The sequence below is a fragment of the Penicillium verhagenii genome, assembly GCF_028828195.1.
Source record: "Penicillium verhagenii strain IBT 33310 chromosome Unknown utg000006l_segment0_segment0, whole genome shotgun sequence".
NCBI lineage: Eukaryota > Fungi > Ascomycota > Eurotiomycetes > Eurotiales > Aspergillaceae > Penicillium > Penicillium verhagenii.
The window spans coordinates 2430873-2448711 of record NW_026643170.1 but is presented as its reverse complement, the minus strand read 5'-3'; the positions used below and the strand labels follow the sequence as shown (position 1 = coordinate 2448711).

Sequence of the window (17839 nt, the reverse complement as noted above, 5' to 3'; positions counted from 1 at the left end):
AATTACTAAAGGCCCTTTAGATTATAATTAAGTTTATCTATATAACTATTTCTAATTTCTATCTATATTTTAGGTATATAAAAACTATACTATTCTTAGAGAGTAGGGTAAAGGGTCTAAGTAATAAGTAATAAGGATATTAAGTAAAGGATAGGGTTAAATTATATAATTAAAAAGATATTATATAATAATATACTATTTATTTAGTATTTATTATAGTATATTTTTAAGGAAAGATAAAGGAAGGTTTACTCTCTAATTATATAGTAATTACCTAAGAATTAATTCTAGGGGTTAGTATTTAATATAAATCATATAACACTTTTTATAGATTTAGAGGTTTTATATTAAAATTTTAGTACTTACCTAATCTTCCTACTTATAATAACTTTAGATAGAGATAAAAGAGATTTATACTATAACTAAGGAAGTTAAATTATATAAACTATTAGTAGTAGGGTAAGTTTAGCTTATAAAAAGATCACTTTTTACTTTCTAAGTAAAAAGGACTATCTTAATTAGATAGTACTAAGAGAGAAAAGCTAGGTACTAGCCTATAAAAAGATCATTTTTTACCTTTAGATTAAAAAGGACTATCTTAATTAGATAATATTATAGAGTAAAAGCTAAATACTAGCCTATAAAAAGATTACTTATTATCTTTAGGGTAAAAAGGATTATCCTAATTAGATAATATTATAGAGTAAAAGCTAGATATTAGCCTATAAAAAATTAGCTTTTTCTTTTATAGAGTAAAAATAGCCCTAACTAGGTAATATTATTATAATTTCATAACTACTTATAGTAAAGTATTATTTAGCCCTATAGCCTAATTTATAGATTTTACTCCTTAAAAATAATATAATCTTATTAAAAAGAGGTAACTTAAGGAAGAGCTATCTATAATTAATATTTTAATTATTATATATATTAAAGAAGTATAGAGATAAAGATTAAGTAGATATAAGAATAAGTATAGTATAGAATAAGAAGAACTAGATAGAAGGGATAAGGAAGAAATTTTATTATAAAAAATAAGAGATATTAAAAAAATAAGAAAATAAAGTAGTTAGTTAAGAAGTACTATTATATAATATTAGTAAGTTTATAATATTTATAAATTACCTAATATAGATACTCTCTTAGATAAATAGTTTATCTAATCTATATAGATTTAGTAGTATTTTTATAATCTAAACTAGTTAAATAACTAATAATATAACTTAGTATAATAAAGATAGATATAATAAATTATAGAGGGAATAGATAAATATAGATTAGAGTTTATTTTAGTAAGAGATACTTATTAAAGGGAAGTTAAGGATAATAAGAAGGAATACTAAGAATATAAATCCTACCTAGATTTACTACCTTCCTTATAAAATCAAAATACTAATATCTTAAGATTACTATATATCTATAAATAATAACTTATTACTAATAATTAGTTAGTTAGTTAACTATATAAATTTAGTCTATTAGTTATTATTTCTCTATAATTCTCTAATCTAATATACCTAATATATATTAAATAATAAATCCTCCTAATAAAGTTCTATATTATTATATCCTATCTATTAATACTATCACCAACTTCTAAATAGTAACTTAGAGGGATATTAAAAAATTTTTATTTCTAATAATTATAATTAATATTTAAGACCCTAGGATTAATATTACTACCTAATAGCTATATTATATTATTATATAAATATTACTAATAATTATCCTACTATTATCTTAATATTAACCCTACTATCCTCTATCTACCTACTTATAATTACTCTTATTAAATATCCCTTCTCCCTTACTACTCTTAATCTTTAAATCCTCTAATTTTCTTACTAATATAATTAACTTAGTCTTTTATTATATTAGAAAAGCTATTAATAAAATTATATCTATTTAAGGATAACTTATTAAAGATTAAAAATAATAAATAAAAGACTTTTTTAGAATAGGCCTCCTCAGTTCTATTTAAAAAATAAGGCTAAGATTTTAAGATATATAAATCTAAAGAGCTAAACCTTAGAGTAATTTTATTTTTAAAAAAGATTAATCTTCTTAGAAAAGTATATAATACTCCTTCTATCTTAAATTAGATATTTCTAATAAATCTTAGAATTTTAGGGATATTTATTAATATAGATTATAGGTCTATAATATATATACTTTTATTATAGTATAAATAATATACTTATTATTCTAATTTAAGTATTAGAAGATAATCTAAAAGCTTTAGGGATATAGTTAGTTAAAGGAAAATAATTATTTATAAAAAAAGAATAAGAAGTAAAAATTAGACTAAAATTATACTTACTATTTATCTTACTCTAGTATATAAATCCTAAGGCTATAATCTATATAGCTCTATATTTAATAATAGACTTTAAGGAAATATAAAGGTATTTAGGCTAACTAAAGATAATTAGGTATTTATATTTATATATATTATAAAGAAACTATTTATATTTATAGGGATTTAAGTTAGATTATATAACTCTATATCTATAGATAAAGATTATATTTAATAATCTCTAAGATCTTATATATTAAGATAGTTTATTATCTCTTAGGTATTAGAGAGAGTAGTAGAGAAATCTATTAATTTACTTACTACTACTAGGTTATTAGAGAATAAGGTAAAGAACTCTATAAGCTTACTTATTACTCCTAAGTTACTAAAGGGTAAAATAGAGAAATCTATAAGCTTAGAGTATCTAGTATCTCTATAGTAATTTCTTTTTATAGATAAGCTAAGATTTATAAAATTATATAATATTTTTATATTCTCTAAAGATATAGATAGGAGTTTATATTTAGCTTATATATTAATAAACTATCTAGAAATTTAATATATAGAAATTTAATATATAGAATTATAAAATTAATTATCTTTAAGTATATATAATATATATATAGAATTTATAAGTAATCCTAGCTTTATAATAGGGAGTATTTTAAACTTAGTATAATTAAATATTATGAATAGAGTAAAAATCCCTATAATAAGATCTTTATTATTATAGAGTATCTTTTTAAAAGAATTAAGAAAGAGAAGCTAATTAACTCCTTAACTAATTATTTTATTTAAATCTTTATAGTATTTCTTTAGATAGTATTAAAGACTTCTTATAAAACTAGCTATTTTACTATTTTGTTTTAACTTTTTTCTTTTTTAAATCTATAGGATAAATCTACTAGATTACTCTTACTTAGTAAAAATTTAATTTAGAGATAGTTAAAGGAATAATCTTAAAAGCTACTTCTTTTTATTATTTTAAAGATTATTACTACTTAAGAAGTGTAAAACTTCTATATTAAATATTATCTTATTTATATCTTACTAGTTTTATAGTATTTAGGTAATAGAAGTACTAGCTTTATAAAACTTTAAAATACTATATAATTTTTCTTTTATTAATTTAAATAGTTTAGTATATTCTTTACTAATTATATTTTCTAGTTTGATTATAAGATCTTACTTAGAGTTATATAGGTAGTTTTACTAATTTTATTATAGGGAAGTATATTACTAGGGGTCTTAAGGAAGATCTTCTTAGATATTATATTAGCTTAGTAGACTAGTCTGGAGATCTAGCTAGGTATCTTAAGGAAGATCTTAGGTATTATATAGATTTAGTAGATTATTTAGTAGATTGGTCTAGAGATCTTAAGGGAGGCTTTCTTAGGTATTATATAGGCTTAGTAGATTATTTAGTAGATTAGTCTAGAGATCTTAATATATATCTTAAGGAAGGCCTTCTTAGGTATTATATAGGCTTAATAGATTATTTAGTAGATTAATCTAGAGATCTTGATATATATCTTAAGGAAGGCCTTCTTAGGTATTATTTAGGTTTAGTAGATTATTTAGTAGATTAGTTTAGAGATCTTGATATATATCTTAAGGAAGGCCTTCTTGGGTATTCTATAGATCTAGTAGATTATTTAAGGGAATACTTTAGATATTTAATTAAAGGATTTGTTAGGCTTCTTGAATGTAACTTCTTCTTATAGCTTCTCTGAATAAAGAGTTTAGGCTATCTTCTAACTCCTAGGCCTTTAGTATATCTCTTATCTTTTTTAGAGCTATAAATACTAGCTTATAGTGGGTTCTAAAAATTTTACTTAGTATATTAAAAAGAAGCTATAAAGCTAAGATAATCTTATTTTTATATATTAATATACTAATAAAACTATAAGCTTAGATTAAATAAAGAGTAATAATGATTTTATAGGGAATAAGAGTATAGGATTAAGTATTATATATAAAATAAAAGTGGACCTAGGAGGTAGATTACCTATATATTATATAATTCTAATATCTTATATGATTTTAAAATCTATATTAGGATTTATATATAGATTAGGCCTATATAGGCTAGAGGGGTAATAGCTAGGTTAATAATTTAATTAGTATAAAATATAATATAGAAATTTTCTATTCTATGATTATCCCCCTATCTATAATTAATATAATATATAGTTTTCTTCCCTTTTATTAAAATAGGTTTATTATATTTTATCCTAGATCTTTATAATATCCTTCTTTTATCCTAATTATAATTTACTAGGGTACTTAATATTATATATAATATATATAAAGTAATATAATATTCTTTATTAGGATTTTATTAGTTATGATTTATATATATACTCTCTAATTTAAGGTATCTATTTATAAATTATCTATAAAATATAATGATAATTAGAAATTACTTAAAGAGTACCTAGAGAGTATATAATATAAGCTATATAAAGTAGTAGTTTATAGGAAGTAAGTATATATATTAGATATAGTAATTAAGTAATAATAATAATAGTAGTAAGGTATACTAGAGTTAATAGGGTTAAATATATTAATCGAAAGTTATATGATTGCTGAACTGGTATTCGAAAACCACTTTGTTCGCTTCTAGACGGGCTATGTGTATATGCTAAGAGGCTAGCAGTTTAACATGGGATATCGTGGCCTAATAATGTTCTACTTTTGATCATCTTGGAAGGTCAATGCGACCGTTGTATGACGGAAGGTGATTTCTCACCCGCTCTCACCCTGCTTCTCACCCTGTCTATTACGCACTCACCCTTCTCACCCAGGGTCGCGCGACGCTAAAGCGGCTCTCACCCATTTCTCACCCTGGCGGCACCCACCGAACTACTGGCCGCATTTAAGCCACACGCCGGTCAGTTAGTAGTATGGTGGGTGACCACATGCGAATCCTGACTGTTGTATGTGAATTTTATTACCTATTTTTTTTTTGACTCGTTGGGAAATAGCCCCTTGCCGCCCTAGTCTTCAGCCCCTTCAGGCCGTTCACCCTGAATGCCCTGAACACCGCTATTTTGCACCTGAACATCCTGCAGGTGCCTGAAAGCTGATGTGGCTTTTCTTCCCTATGCTCATTTCTACAGTTTCTTTGCATTTTTAGGTCAACTATAACAGAATTATATTTCGCCCGGGCGCCAAAATTGTTCAGACTGGTCTATATACCTTCCCAACGCTAGCTAGGTACGGAAAGAAAAGCAAAGTCAAAGCACTTTTTGATTACTTTCAGGACTGAAACTTGACTTCCCCTGGTCCCAGGGTTTTCGGGTTTAAATACAAAGTGGTTCGCCAGTGAATTGAGAACAGATCAGGAGGACACGTCAGCGCCTGATGAAGCGGGGTAGTAACCAATCCTAATCATTGATCTCGATCTTTGATCTTTCATAAGTGAAACTTAGACCCCATGGCAGTAACATTTTAGAATGAAATCCACATTCATGAGAAATGTGTTTGGATTCAAAGCGGTTGAGCCTGCCTTTAGACACAAGGATCAAAGTCCTATTTCAAGAATAGGTCAGGAAATCAAATGCACGGGGAGCCATCTGTGGTCTTCCATGCACCACAACAAAGTAAATTCCACAAGGATACCGGACGGCGAAGGGGAGCGCCAGAAACTGACAACAAATGAGCGTGCCAAGGCCGGAGGTATTGTAAATCCAGTTATCGGAGAAATATGTACGGGACAAGCACAAGGCCACAAAAATGTTGGCCGCATGGGCGGTTTTCGCAATACAGATTGAATCAGATTAGCAAGCTGTTCTATTGGACGAATACTGACAGACCCATCAAGTCTGTCAGAGACAGCACCTCACCACCTTCAGGTTCATGGCATATTCGAGGATATATGTGGGAGTGTATGAGGACACTTGTTATCACCAATTTATCATGTATTTAGTTCTTCATGTTCAATCTTGAATCATACTTAAGTTACTTGTCATTACAACCAGACTGCTAATTACCATCTTTGTTATTTGATTACTGACATCATCACAACCTTGACTTAATGGACTCAATCCTATCAAGAGCTTATCCCCATGTTACTATTTAGTGCTCTACTGGTTTATATCCTTTGTAAGTACTCCTATGTATAGGTCCGAGCATATGTAAGGTCTTTAGCAATGGTACGACTACGGAATACACTTGAGGTACGCATAGACAAGAGACCGTGGGTACTTACCAGTGCAGTAGGACCAGCTCGTAACAACCATCAGATTAGATGTCGGTATTGATCTTTTTTCACCCTGATGCTAATAGTTTGATAAAATTAGACCAACCCACAGGCTGCCAGGAAAACCCATGGGCCGGCTCCAGGGCTCGCACCCCCTCACCGCCTATACCGCCCTTCTCAAGCGCGTACTCCCAAGCTAGTAAATATGTACACAACGCGTGGGAATACTAGGAGAGTAGCTAGAAATGTAAAGAGATGAAAGGTTTTGACCGGCATAATATTACACAATCCAGGGGGCTGTTGGCCCGGTGCGTTAGAAACCTACGTGCTCTCACTGTATATTGGCAGCCAAGCATTACGCATTACAACACCGCCTCGGGCGGGGTCTCTCGACTCAAACATCTTTGCTGCATCTCTTGCTCTCTCCTGTTTCTCACTCTTTGCTATAATTACTTATAAATTTTTCTTTATTCTTCTGCGAGCAAAATGCCAGATACCATAGCCACGCAGGTTGATATAGGAGGAGTCTCCCTTGCCAGTCTTGGGGCGTTCTCCACGATTTTAACAGCACTGTCAGCTGATGACGTTCAACCCATTGCAATGCTTCAGCTCCAGAATCTCGGCGCCGCATTTCCCATAACCGGACCAATGACAGTCAAGGCCCCAGAATATCTCCAGCGTTTTCAAAGCACACGACTCGAACGTCTTGGGGTAATTGTGGGCTGGCGCAAAGGCGACGCCGCGTCGCTTATGGCTCAGTCAACAGGTGGCCAAGCAATTGCCTTACTAGCAGTTTATCTTTGCAACATTTACAGGAATTCAGCTGGAAATGTTCTACATTCAATTTCAAAGGGCTTGTTACCAGGGACCGCATGTTCAAGCAGCCCGGTGCTGCTAGGACGAGCCACGCAGGTACTGGCAGATAAGCTTGCAGTATTTGGATTCGGTACCATCATCGCAAACCAAGTTTGTCGCATCCATGAAGCGTACAGGCAGCTACAGCGGGAGGCACCAATGAACATTTTAGAAGAGATCAGTGAAGATTGGATGGCAGAGATACTCGTGAGCATCTCTTATGCTCTACGAGAAGATGAAAACATACTTCGAATCCGTGGATGTTGCGGTATAGGCTATATCCTGACCCTTGCGGTTGCCTTATTTACAGACGATTGTATTGTGATGATCGAAGGCCTCGTTATTCACCAAGGTAGCCGCTCGTCTTCGATTATCGTGGATATCGTAGCGGAGCTTCAAGACCAACCACTTCAAGTTCATAATATGCACAAAGCGAACTCTCTAGTCGAAATCCTTTACTCCTCCCGGGCCTCGGATGCTGATGACAAGTGGCAAATTCCTGTTGACACTCTTCCCATAAGTGCAGACTTTTCATGGAATGGACTTATTGCGGCGCTGCTTCATACCAACTTTCAGCGGTGGGATTTGGCTTGCTCATCGGAAGTTATCAAAGCAATAGGAGTATGTGCTCTCTCTGCCGCGGAAATCACCGATATTCATGTCGATGACTCTTTATGCTTTCCTGCTTCATACCTTTTGGGTGATCAATACCGTACAGTCATGCATCAGCGGTGTGAGGCTGTTACAGGGATTCCACTACCAATGACTTGGCCCTCATACCCCGACGCATTCAGACGGCTTGACCAAAGCATAAGGGCGCTCCTTCCTACAAGACCCGAAGATTCCTTTCGTTCCACTTCATGGGGAGATGACTGGGAAAGAGAATGCAAGAATGTGGAGGGGTTTACTTGCCAGATTCTTGATACCATATGGTTAGCATTTACTACCCTTTTTGTGAACGCCTGCGATCAAGCTACTTGGAGATATGTTGATTTTGGTGGGGATAAAGTCAGCTCTCGCCCTGAATATCCTAATTTCTGGGGAGATCCAAAATTACCTCATTTTGAGATTGACCCTCATTCGGCTTGGGAACAGATATGTCCTCAATGGGGAAGAGAAATAGTCGCAGCATCGGATAGGAAATTTACCATGGTTCCCTCACCGCTCATCAAACTGGGCTATGAGAATTTGTGCCATTCACGAGGCATTGAGCTCCTAGATGGACCGATTTTATTCAACAACCATTACTATGAAAAGCTCATTGCGGATTCACCGCCGAAGCTTTGGACTCGATATCATCCCTCGAAGCCATCAAAATCCACTGACCTGATAGTTCCTAACGCGGAAGGTGTCCATTCTGATCTTTCACTGGCACTCTCAGAGAAATCAGAGGGACTGACACTTCAAGCCACGGTTATTCTTCCTGGTCAACGCTTCGGTGTTTGTTTCACGACGTGTTTGGACGCGCTACTTAGGCTTCTCCGTGCTAACCCCTGTCAACATCCTCGAAATACCCCGTTGAAGGAGAACTACGCAAATTCAGTCTTGATAACCTCTGTTCGCGCGCCCGATCTTACAAATGTCGTCGAATCCACAGTCTCCATTGTTCAGACTGCAGGGAACCCTGTGGCGCAGTTTCTATCTCTTTCTCCGCAGCCGGCTATTTTTTGTTACCGCTGCTGTCTGAATTGTGCGTATGAACAAGCAATTTCTCTAAAAGTTAGGAAGATCATTATCGCCTGAGCTTTAGATTGATAATTGTCTGTTTGAATCAACCAACATCTTTACAGTCCGTTGAGGCGCATCAGTCCGAATAGCAGGCTGCCCACACCTGAACAATGGATGCTAGGTGGTGATTAATAGAAGGAATCATGTCGCTGCATATTCTTTGGCTCTCCTGGCCCAGAATATTTCATTCCAAGATTGTCATTTCTATTTTTATTTTTATTTCGCGTAAGCTTTATTTACCGAATTGTTCAGTCTGCAGAAGTTTTGAACCGGACAACTTGGATGTGTCTATTCATGCCCAGATGCTTCATTATACCTGTCCAGAAGGCAAAGACACTCGGCCAGGGGTTGTAGATATTTCTTTCATAAGGATAGCTAGGTAGGAATAATTCAAAGATAAGGCACAAGGGAAAATAGAATAAGCCGCATACAAAGAGTAAAACTTAGGGAATCTAAAGGGATTCTTCCAAAAAGGTATTAAGTATAAACTCTCTTCTAATCAAGGCCGAATCGGGTTAGAATCCCAAGGTTTTCTAACAACTGGCCAGGGTCAGAAGACAGGAGGACCCAATCCACGACACCATAAGTACGCTGGTGCTCCGGTGGTACCCAGGCGGTACCCAGAATAGTCTTATCCTTGGCTCCATTGTAGCTTGATAATATCTCTGCGCTATATCGGCCCGGTCAAACAAAATCAGCACTGGGATATTTCGCTGTTATTATGCTCTTTAAACCTGGAGAGGTAGAAGAGGGGGATTATAACAACAATCGGGAGAGGAAGAAGGAAGGCCCTTACATCTTACACAAAATGCGATGATGTACATGTTAATAAGATAGACGCACTAGTCAGGCGAAGAATGTTTAGGACGGTAAATCCGCCCGAATTGCCCTGAAGGGGGGCTGAATAGAGCGGCGAGCCGCCCACGCCCGAATCGTGGGCGCCAGGTAACCACAACCTTACATGGGGCTGTTGTATGTTTTTGTTTTTTTTATTTTTCAATTTTTTGTTAAACTTGACTCATTATTACTCCAGGCTATTACATACTAAGTAGAGTCAGCCACCATCTTAAGGTTAGGTTTCATTATTCTAGGCTTAGCCCCCAGTGTCTCGCAGCAATATCTATGGCAACTACATATTCAAGAGGCCTCTGAGAGGGAATGAATGTGTGTTACATGAATTCGTAAAGAGACGCAGGCGATGAGCTAGTTTCGGCGAGTAAATAACAAAAATAGATTGCCTTTGCTTTTCAACTTAGCGCCATCATAGCGTTTTCGCACGGTATTGAGCATCCAAGGCTTGATCCATCAAATTTCCAGAAGCAACTGGTCTGTCTTGTGGCGATCTGTCGAAGAAAAGGTTTCCCTTTTCACAGTCCTCACAACGTCGGTGCCAGCAACACAGAGGCGCATGCTGCTTGGCATGTTCCGAACGCCGAGTTGCACGTAACTATAGAAGCAGGTATGGTTGCACCCATCGCAACACCCCATGTGAAGCCTGCAGCAGAATAGCAGGCCATAACTAGGGCTGCACAGCCAGCCTGGCATACTCCATAAGCGGCAGGACCGGCGGAGACGTTAGTGGCGAGGAGCAAAGGGAGCCAGAATTGGGCCCAATGAGATCTCATCGTGAATCGTGATATCTGGTGAGGTTGGGAATTTTTTGAAGTACCCTGAGAAAGATGGATAGTTGGTAGATAGTAAGTGACGTGTAGACGGCGTGGAGTATTTAGCAAACCAGGTCATCAGGTCCCTTTTGACCTCATGACCTGATGGGCTCTAGGTAGCAAATACCGGTCGTTGCCGGTAACTGGGCTCGTTACCTCGTATACAAGATAAGAGAACACGTGGAGATAAGATATACCCAAGCATTGATAGTGGTGGGAATCAGATTTTGTATGATGTAGAGTTAGACTAGTACCGAGCCCTCAGGCTTCAGCAGTTGATTTCTTTCAACATTTGAATGCTAGGTATTCAAAGACGTTCAGTAACCTTCTAATAATCTATGAATAATGACGGATCATATGTACATCCTCGAACTTGGAAGCTTGTCCAGGTGGTTTTTTTTGGTTGAAGTAATTACTACTAAGAGGTATGCGGCTAATAGCAATAGTTCAAAATGTTTTACAGAGAGTATGTCACGCCTTAAGCAACTATAGGCAAGCATGCCTTATCAGACGCATGAGTACCTAATCATTGACTTTAATTTGTGATACTGGGATCATTAATGTCGATCATACGCAATCCTAAGCGAGTGAGCATGTCCTATGATGCCTACTATGTATCTCGCAGTAGCTGGGTGATATCAGTGATCGTGGGAGTTTGGTGCATTTCATTGTTTGCTTGATCGATTGTTTGCTTGATCCTTTGTTTTGATTTTGGTGTTGATCCCATTCGGTCCTGCATGAAAGAGAACTGATTCTGATCTTGATCCTCGCGTGCCATTGGTCGATCCTGTAGTCCTGGTGATCTTGTTGATCTGGGTGTTTACATCCATGAGGTATAAATCCCCCCCCCCTCCTCCCCCCCCAAGGTTTCTCTTCCTCTTTTCTTTTTTTCCTTTGTTCACTTCCCATCTACTCCCAAAAAAAAAACATCATCATCATACATCATCATGGTCATCCATATCAATCATCCTTCATGATCTTTCATCAATTATTTATTCAATCATCATTGTCATCACCTTCTAAAAATGACCTATCATCCTATGGATGTGCCTATGATGTCTATCTTCTACTTTACATCTTCCAAAATGTTTGTACAATGTTCCCTTTCCTTTCTCATTCTTCCAAGTCACTTTGCTGATATCAATTCTTTTCAGCTTTCTGGATGTTTATCATGATCATCCAAAGCTTGGTCACCATGACTAGCACTTCCACGCCTCGCACTTTGATCACCCTGGTCATCAAGAGGCTTTCAAGCAGCTTACTTTGACGAGTTCCAAGGTATGTTTACAACGATACATCTATGCATTTTTATTAATATTTTAGGCTTTATATGCCCATCACTGCTGCATACAGTCCTCAAGTCTGCCACAAAGCCGATTCTCCTTCAGGCACCAAAACAAATATTCGGCATCATGCAGTCAATTTTGCGGGAAAAAAAAAAAAAAAAAAAACCTCGTTATCCAATGCTTCTTTTCTTCGGCCCACATCCTCTCTGAACAGGCATCACGTTCCCGCGTGTCAGGACAAATTCAGTCAGGACATGGGTTGATTGATCCTCTTTTTTGTGGTGTGGAGGCACAAGCCACAGGTGTTTCAGCGAAGAAGCGAGCAGTGAAGAAGCACTGATGGAACCGGATTTGCCCCATATCCTCTCTCAACAGGCATCACATCTTTTGCGTGACAGTACAGATTATTTAGAACATGTTGGTCAATCTTCATGGCACTGGCCGTACTATTGGGGCACAACAAAAGGAGAAGAAGCCCAGTTACACTCGCCTCGAAAAGAAAATCTATAAAGAGAATGAGAAAACAAAAAGATTCCCTCGGCCAACAAAAAACAGACTTCGAGTTCACCAATTGAAGCTGCTCATTCATCCACAACAAAGGACACCAAGTCAATGATTGGTGGTGAAAACAGAAAATCAACAAAAAAAACCATCTACCAACCGCTACCGACAAAGCAAAAAGTGCTCGGACTGGATTGGATTGACCGCATCCATTTTCTACTTTGTACATAGTTCGAAATTTCAACTCCTGTCTCATGTTTCGTTGTTGACTCAAACATCTTGTTCATCTGATCGCTTGTCTTCTTTGGTCACCCCCTGTTCTGATCAGTTCTCTACCTGGATCCTGGATCCTGGGTTCAATGGAAGTCTTCAATTCTAGAGTATTTTGCTGAAAACGCGAAAATAATGAATGAGAACTTGACATTGTAAGTGATGGCTTTCAGGTAGTGCGACAGTTATGATACTATGCAAGACATGAGGAATTCCACCAAATTCGACCAGTATAAATTATTCTATTATCCAATGAAGTTATTCCCTGGCGCGGGAAAGACGTAAGGGACTCGGACAGAGTACTCCGTAGGAATCCACTCAGAGTCCAAAGAGTTTTGGAAATCGCGCAAAAACGAAAGTTGCCTCGGTTCATTCTTATCGCATTACACTAAAAGCCCCAAAACGCCCTCAAGCGCCCTCAAACGCCCAAACGCTCGGCCCGGAGACTAGTAGTAGTCTCGGACTTGGAGTGGAGCGCCAAGTCGGGTTGCCGCTCGAGAAAGCGGGTCTTTGCTTGCATTTCCGAGCTTTTCCTTTTGTTGGGCGATTCAGGACGCGTGAACTAGTTGCATGATGAGCTTCGTCCCAAACTTGATTCGTCAAAACGATGCAGCTTCGATCTCCACCAACACTAAATCAACGCTAATTAAAAAAAATTATTAGATTTTGACTTCTAACCTCGGCTCCCTTTTTTTCCCTTTTTTTCCACTAATGATACAGGTGTTCTAGATTCTAGAAACAGAAAATCTCGTCACTCATCTTCGATACCGGTCCTGGCTTGGTAAAGCCGAGGCTTGCCAAGTTTTTCTTGGTAGCGGTGACCATGCCTGGAGGCCCACATAGGAAAATCTTGGTCTCGGGTGAGTGCGCTGGGAGTTGCTTTTCGAGAACGTCGCGATCCACATGGCCCGTTCCGTATGCCCAATCCTCTGCTGCCGTGTCGAGCATGTACCAGATCTTGAGGTTCTGCGGGTATCGACGGGCGAAGGTCTCCAGTTCGTCACGGAGCAGAATGTCCGCCTCGCTGCGGTTGGCGTAGACCAAGCTGATCTCCGTCGTGTCGGTGTCGTTTTCGCAAATCGCCCGGATCACTTGGTACATCGGTGTGATTCCGGTGCCGCCAGCCACCATGCCTATCTTGCGGCACAGTCCGTTGTGGTAGCGCATGGCTCCCTTGGGTCCACGGAACTCCACTTCATCACCGACAGATAGTCCTGCGAGGTATCGGCCACTCAGGAGTCCTTCGGGGTAGCATTTCACTACCAGCTCGAGTCGGCCTCGGTCGAGGTTGTTGGAAGTTGGGGTGTAGGAGCGAGTCACGGTGGTGCCGTCAACAACTGCCTTGATGGCCACGTGTTGTCCGATGGGTAGACCGAGGACTCCGTTGGCGTTGGGAAGGGCGAAGACGAAGCGGTAGACATTCGCGGATAATTGGTCCTTTTGGACCAGAGGGAGACTTTGGTATTGTTGCGGCTCGAGGAATCCGCGAGTCAGGTGGGGATCGGCGCGAATCACTTTCTTGGCCTTCATGCGTGGTGGGAAGCGCATGAATCCGGATTCAACTTTGGTGAATCGGCTGGCTTGTTTCGCGACTAGGATTCCGATGGCTCCGCTGATCGTGCTCGCGGCCAGGAATCCATTCACAAAGCCACCTCGGGGGAAACGGAAGTTCTTCAATTGGTGAGGCAGTAGTTGGGAGAGAGCGCCCATGTGTGAATGGAGCTTTCCTCGACTGCAAGTGCAGACGTAAAGAACTGGCAGCATCACAGCCAAAGCACTGGTGACAAGTCCCACGGTGCTAGTTTTTAAAGTCTTATTTTCTGGCTCCTTTTGTGATACCACGCGGACGGCCTGTGGTCGAACATACTGCTGGGCATCTTTTAAGACACCCACAAGATAGGGCTGCATGATCTCACGCGCATCCTCTGAATGCCCGACATCCTCGTAAGCTGCGGTGGCATCTGTGCCCGCGGTGTCAACCAATACCTCTGCGCCGCCTGGGTGATCTTGCAGATATTCCGTGATATCAAACACTATTAACATCAGTACGGGTGTTTCCTCTTCCCTTTCTTTAAAGGGTCACTAACCTTGTCCGTGGATGACAATCCATGTGTCTCCTTTGGTATTGTGTGTCGCAACCTCCTTCAGAGTATACTCTGGCAACTCAGTCTCGACTGGCCATTGAGCCTGTAGCTCTTTTGTCTCTGTAGCCATTTTGATATTATGATAAAATGTTGGAAGTAAGTCAAACCGATGAAAGTCCGGTCGGAAAGAGAAATCTGGACTTGATTTGGTCCTGGATCATCCACTGATAATTATGTGAAACAAATACCGCAACCAATGCCTTATTTGGATCCAATCTTACAAAGTCTCCTTGTGCCTCGGAATAGAAATTTACGGAGTCAGGCCCGAAATCCAATATCGGTAAGACGGCAGTCCAGCCGTCCCAACGACTTCCAGAACCCGATACCGAATCCACCTTGATCCCGAAAGACTTTCCTTTATCGTCCATTTAGGGGAAAGCTCTAGTCATCTTCATCAGAAACCACATTTCAAAGTGGGTCTATATGACGATCATGGCTTGATTTGAGTGTTGAAGTGGGACTGAGATCTCAATAATGAAAGTTACCGAGGCAGGCAACGAGGCCGCCAAGTCCGCTTCTCTGTACTAAATTGCCTAACAGAGATTAAAGCTATTGCGAATAATTGGAGCGAAAGCTTGGAACCTTGGAAAAATCTGGAATTACCTGTTCATCTCCTATCTCTCCTGTGTGTCTCTAACGGGAAAGTGGTGGAGTTCTCAAACTAGTAGCTCCATTCCATGCGCGAATTATCTTATGTTTCAATTGTTCTTTTATAAATATAATGGATTCCTTCAACGCCGTTTTTTCTTGGAACATACCCATACATGTACTTGATCTAAAAACATGTCTGTAAAGCAATTCTACTTGCTGGGCGAGTCCAGTACTTCCGCTCGTAATGTCGAGCTGGAATCGACACTTGATTATGCTGGAATTCAACTCTGGATTGCAGGACAATTTGCCATTGTTGAGCCTAGTGGTATGTTTAATTGATTTTATCTCCTTGAAAACCCCCTCCAAAATGCAATAATTAAGAGCCGAACATTGACAATATGATGCAATAGGAATTTCTTTCCAGACAGAAGATGCAGAATTATCTACTCCATCAGAAATTCTCGCCAGCGAGCAGCCGATCGCCATTGCCATCGATGGCAAGGCTGTACGAGAGATTCCCGGCCCCAAGGGTCTTCCTTTCGTAGGAAACTTCTTCGAGATCTACCCCGATCACTTAGGAAACCACCAGCGTCTCTTTGACCAATATGGTCCAATCTTCAAAACCACCAACATGGGCCGCACAATCTACCAGACCAACGATCCCCAATTATCGCAGATCGTCTTTTCCGAGTCGGACTTCTTCACCAAGAAAATCAACGCATCCCACCCCTTGTACCCAATCAAGAACCAAGAGGCTGGTGTCTTCTTGGGAGATACCGACACCCCCGAGTGGCGCGCCGCTCACAAGTTCCTTCCCCCGGCTCTGGGCCCCAAGGCCGTCCGTCACTATGCTCCGACCATGCAACAGACCGTCGAAGATTCCTTCTCTGTGTTCGACGAATTTGACGAGCAAGGCGAAGCATGGAACGTCTATCAGTATATGCTAAAATTGGGCTCCCAGGCTGTGGGCAAGCTCGTTTTGGGCATCGACTTCAATCACTTCACATCTGCAAATGCTCCTCCTCACGAGATGGTCGTCCGTATTGCCGAATCACTTACTCTCAACAAAAAGATCGCCGCTTGGGGAGACTGGTATGGCAAGTTGCCGTTTGGAGATCCGCAGAAATTGCGTAATGCGCGCGAACGAGTTACCGAAATGGTTTTGGAGTCTATCGCGAACGCCGCACGTGGTGGTGTGGAAGATCTTCCCCTTCAGGATGCGGCTCTGCAGGCATCTAACATGGTTGGTAAGTGATTGTTCCCCCCTCTCTCTCTTGGGTTCTGAATCGCAAAAAAGAAACATTAAATGACCAAAGCTAATTCCATATATCAATTAGACTACATCATTCGTGCTACGGATAACAAGGGAGAGAAATTGCCCGAAACCAGCTTGATGTCAGCCTTGGTCGTGGCCACCGGCGCCGGTTTCACCACAACCAGCTCCCTACTCTCCTGGTTGATTTACTCCCTAGTCAACTACCCCGGCATGCAAGACCGCCTCCTCCAAGAACTGATCGACCACGGTATCGACGCCGACACCCAGATCACCGCCGATCTCACCGACAAACTCACCTTCCTGGACAAATTCATCAAAGAGACTCAACGCCGACACAACCCCTCGTACCAGCCCGCTCGCACAGCAAAGGTCGACATGATTCTTCCGGGTGGCTACAAACTCCCTCAAGAATCTGTCGTCATCCCCGCCATTCATCACGTACACAATAACCCCGCCGTCTGGGATAATCCCGCCCGCTTTAACCCCGATCGCTGGGATACTGATGAGGTGAAGAACCGTCATAAGGGCGCTTATACTCCCTTTGCCTCGGGCCCGCGCATGTGTATCGGCTTCAATTTCGCCTTGCAGGAGGTCAAGGTGTTTTTGCCTAAGTTGGTTTATCGGTATAAGTTTACGCGTGAGAATGATGGCACTATCGAGTATGATCCTATGTTCCAGTTGATCCGACCGAATAATTTATATGTTCGGGCTGAACGCCGCGTGAAGTGGCCTCCGAAGACGGAGTGATGGGTACATAACATGGAATTTTCTTATTTAAAAAGTTCTAATCTTACTAGTAGATTTTTGTGTTTTCTTTTATTTTGTCAAAATATCCCATAACTTCCTGACTCATTGATGCCTATTCCAAATTCCTTCTCAACCAATCAAAAAGAAGCCTTGATAACGTTGTCGCTGCCTAGAATTCTCGGTCTCCACTATAAGGACTAATGCCGAAACAGGAATCCCCGAGATCCCGGATTTCACGGCCTTTTCTTCTTGAATGATTGTTTATCTGATTCTTTTC

General features: G+C 39.3%; 4 protein-coding genes across 4 annotated transcripts; 2 read left to right on the top strand and 2 right to left on the bottom strand.

Annotated features, from left to right (window-relative positions):
- Positions 1 to 6986: 6986 nt before the first annotated feature.
- N7466_006288 (uncharacterized protein) lies at positions 6987 to 9098 on the top strand (the record flags this gene model as incomplete). Its single annotated transcript, XM_057165685.1, has 1 exon — positions 6987 to 9098. One exon carries the CDS (start codon positions 6987 to 6989, stop codon positions 9096 to 9098), a length of 2112 nt encoding a protein of 703 aa, XP_057021284.1.
- A 1361-nt stretch (positions 9099 to 10459) lies between these two features.
- N7466_006287 (uncharacterized protein) lies at positions 10460 to 10708 on the bottom strand (the record flags this gene model as incomplete). Its single annotated transcript, XM_057165684.1, has 1 exon — positions 10460 to 10708. The coding sequence occupies one exon, from the start codon at positions 10706 to 10708 to the stop codon at positions 10460 to 10462; it is 249 nt and encodes an 82-aa protein (XP_057021283.1).
- A 2828-nt stretch (positions 10709 to 13536) lies between these two features.
- On the bottom strand, positions 13537 to 15018 carry N7466_006286 (putative cytochrome b5 reductase; the record flags this gene model as incomplete). Its single annotated transcript, XM_057165683.1, has 2 exons — positions 13537 to 14837; positions 14892 to 15018. The coding sequence occupies 2 exons, from the start codon at positions 15016 to 15018 to the stop codon at positions 13537 to 13539; spliced, it is 1428 nt and encodes a 475-aa protein (XP_057021282.1).
- A 713-nt stretch (positions 15019 to 15731) lies between these two features.
- Positions 15732 to 17562, top strand: N7466_006285 (cytochrome P450; the record flags this gene model as incomplete). The annotated part of the gene is made up of 3 exons (XM_057165682.1): positions 15732 to 15864; positions 15950 to 16786; positions 16877 to 17562. The coding sequence occupies 3 exons, from the start codon at positions 15732 to 15734 to the stop codon at positions 17560 to 17562; spliced, it is 1656 nt and encodes a 551-aa protein (XP_057021281.1).
- Between the last annotated feature and the right edge of the window lie 277 nt (positions 17563 to 17839).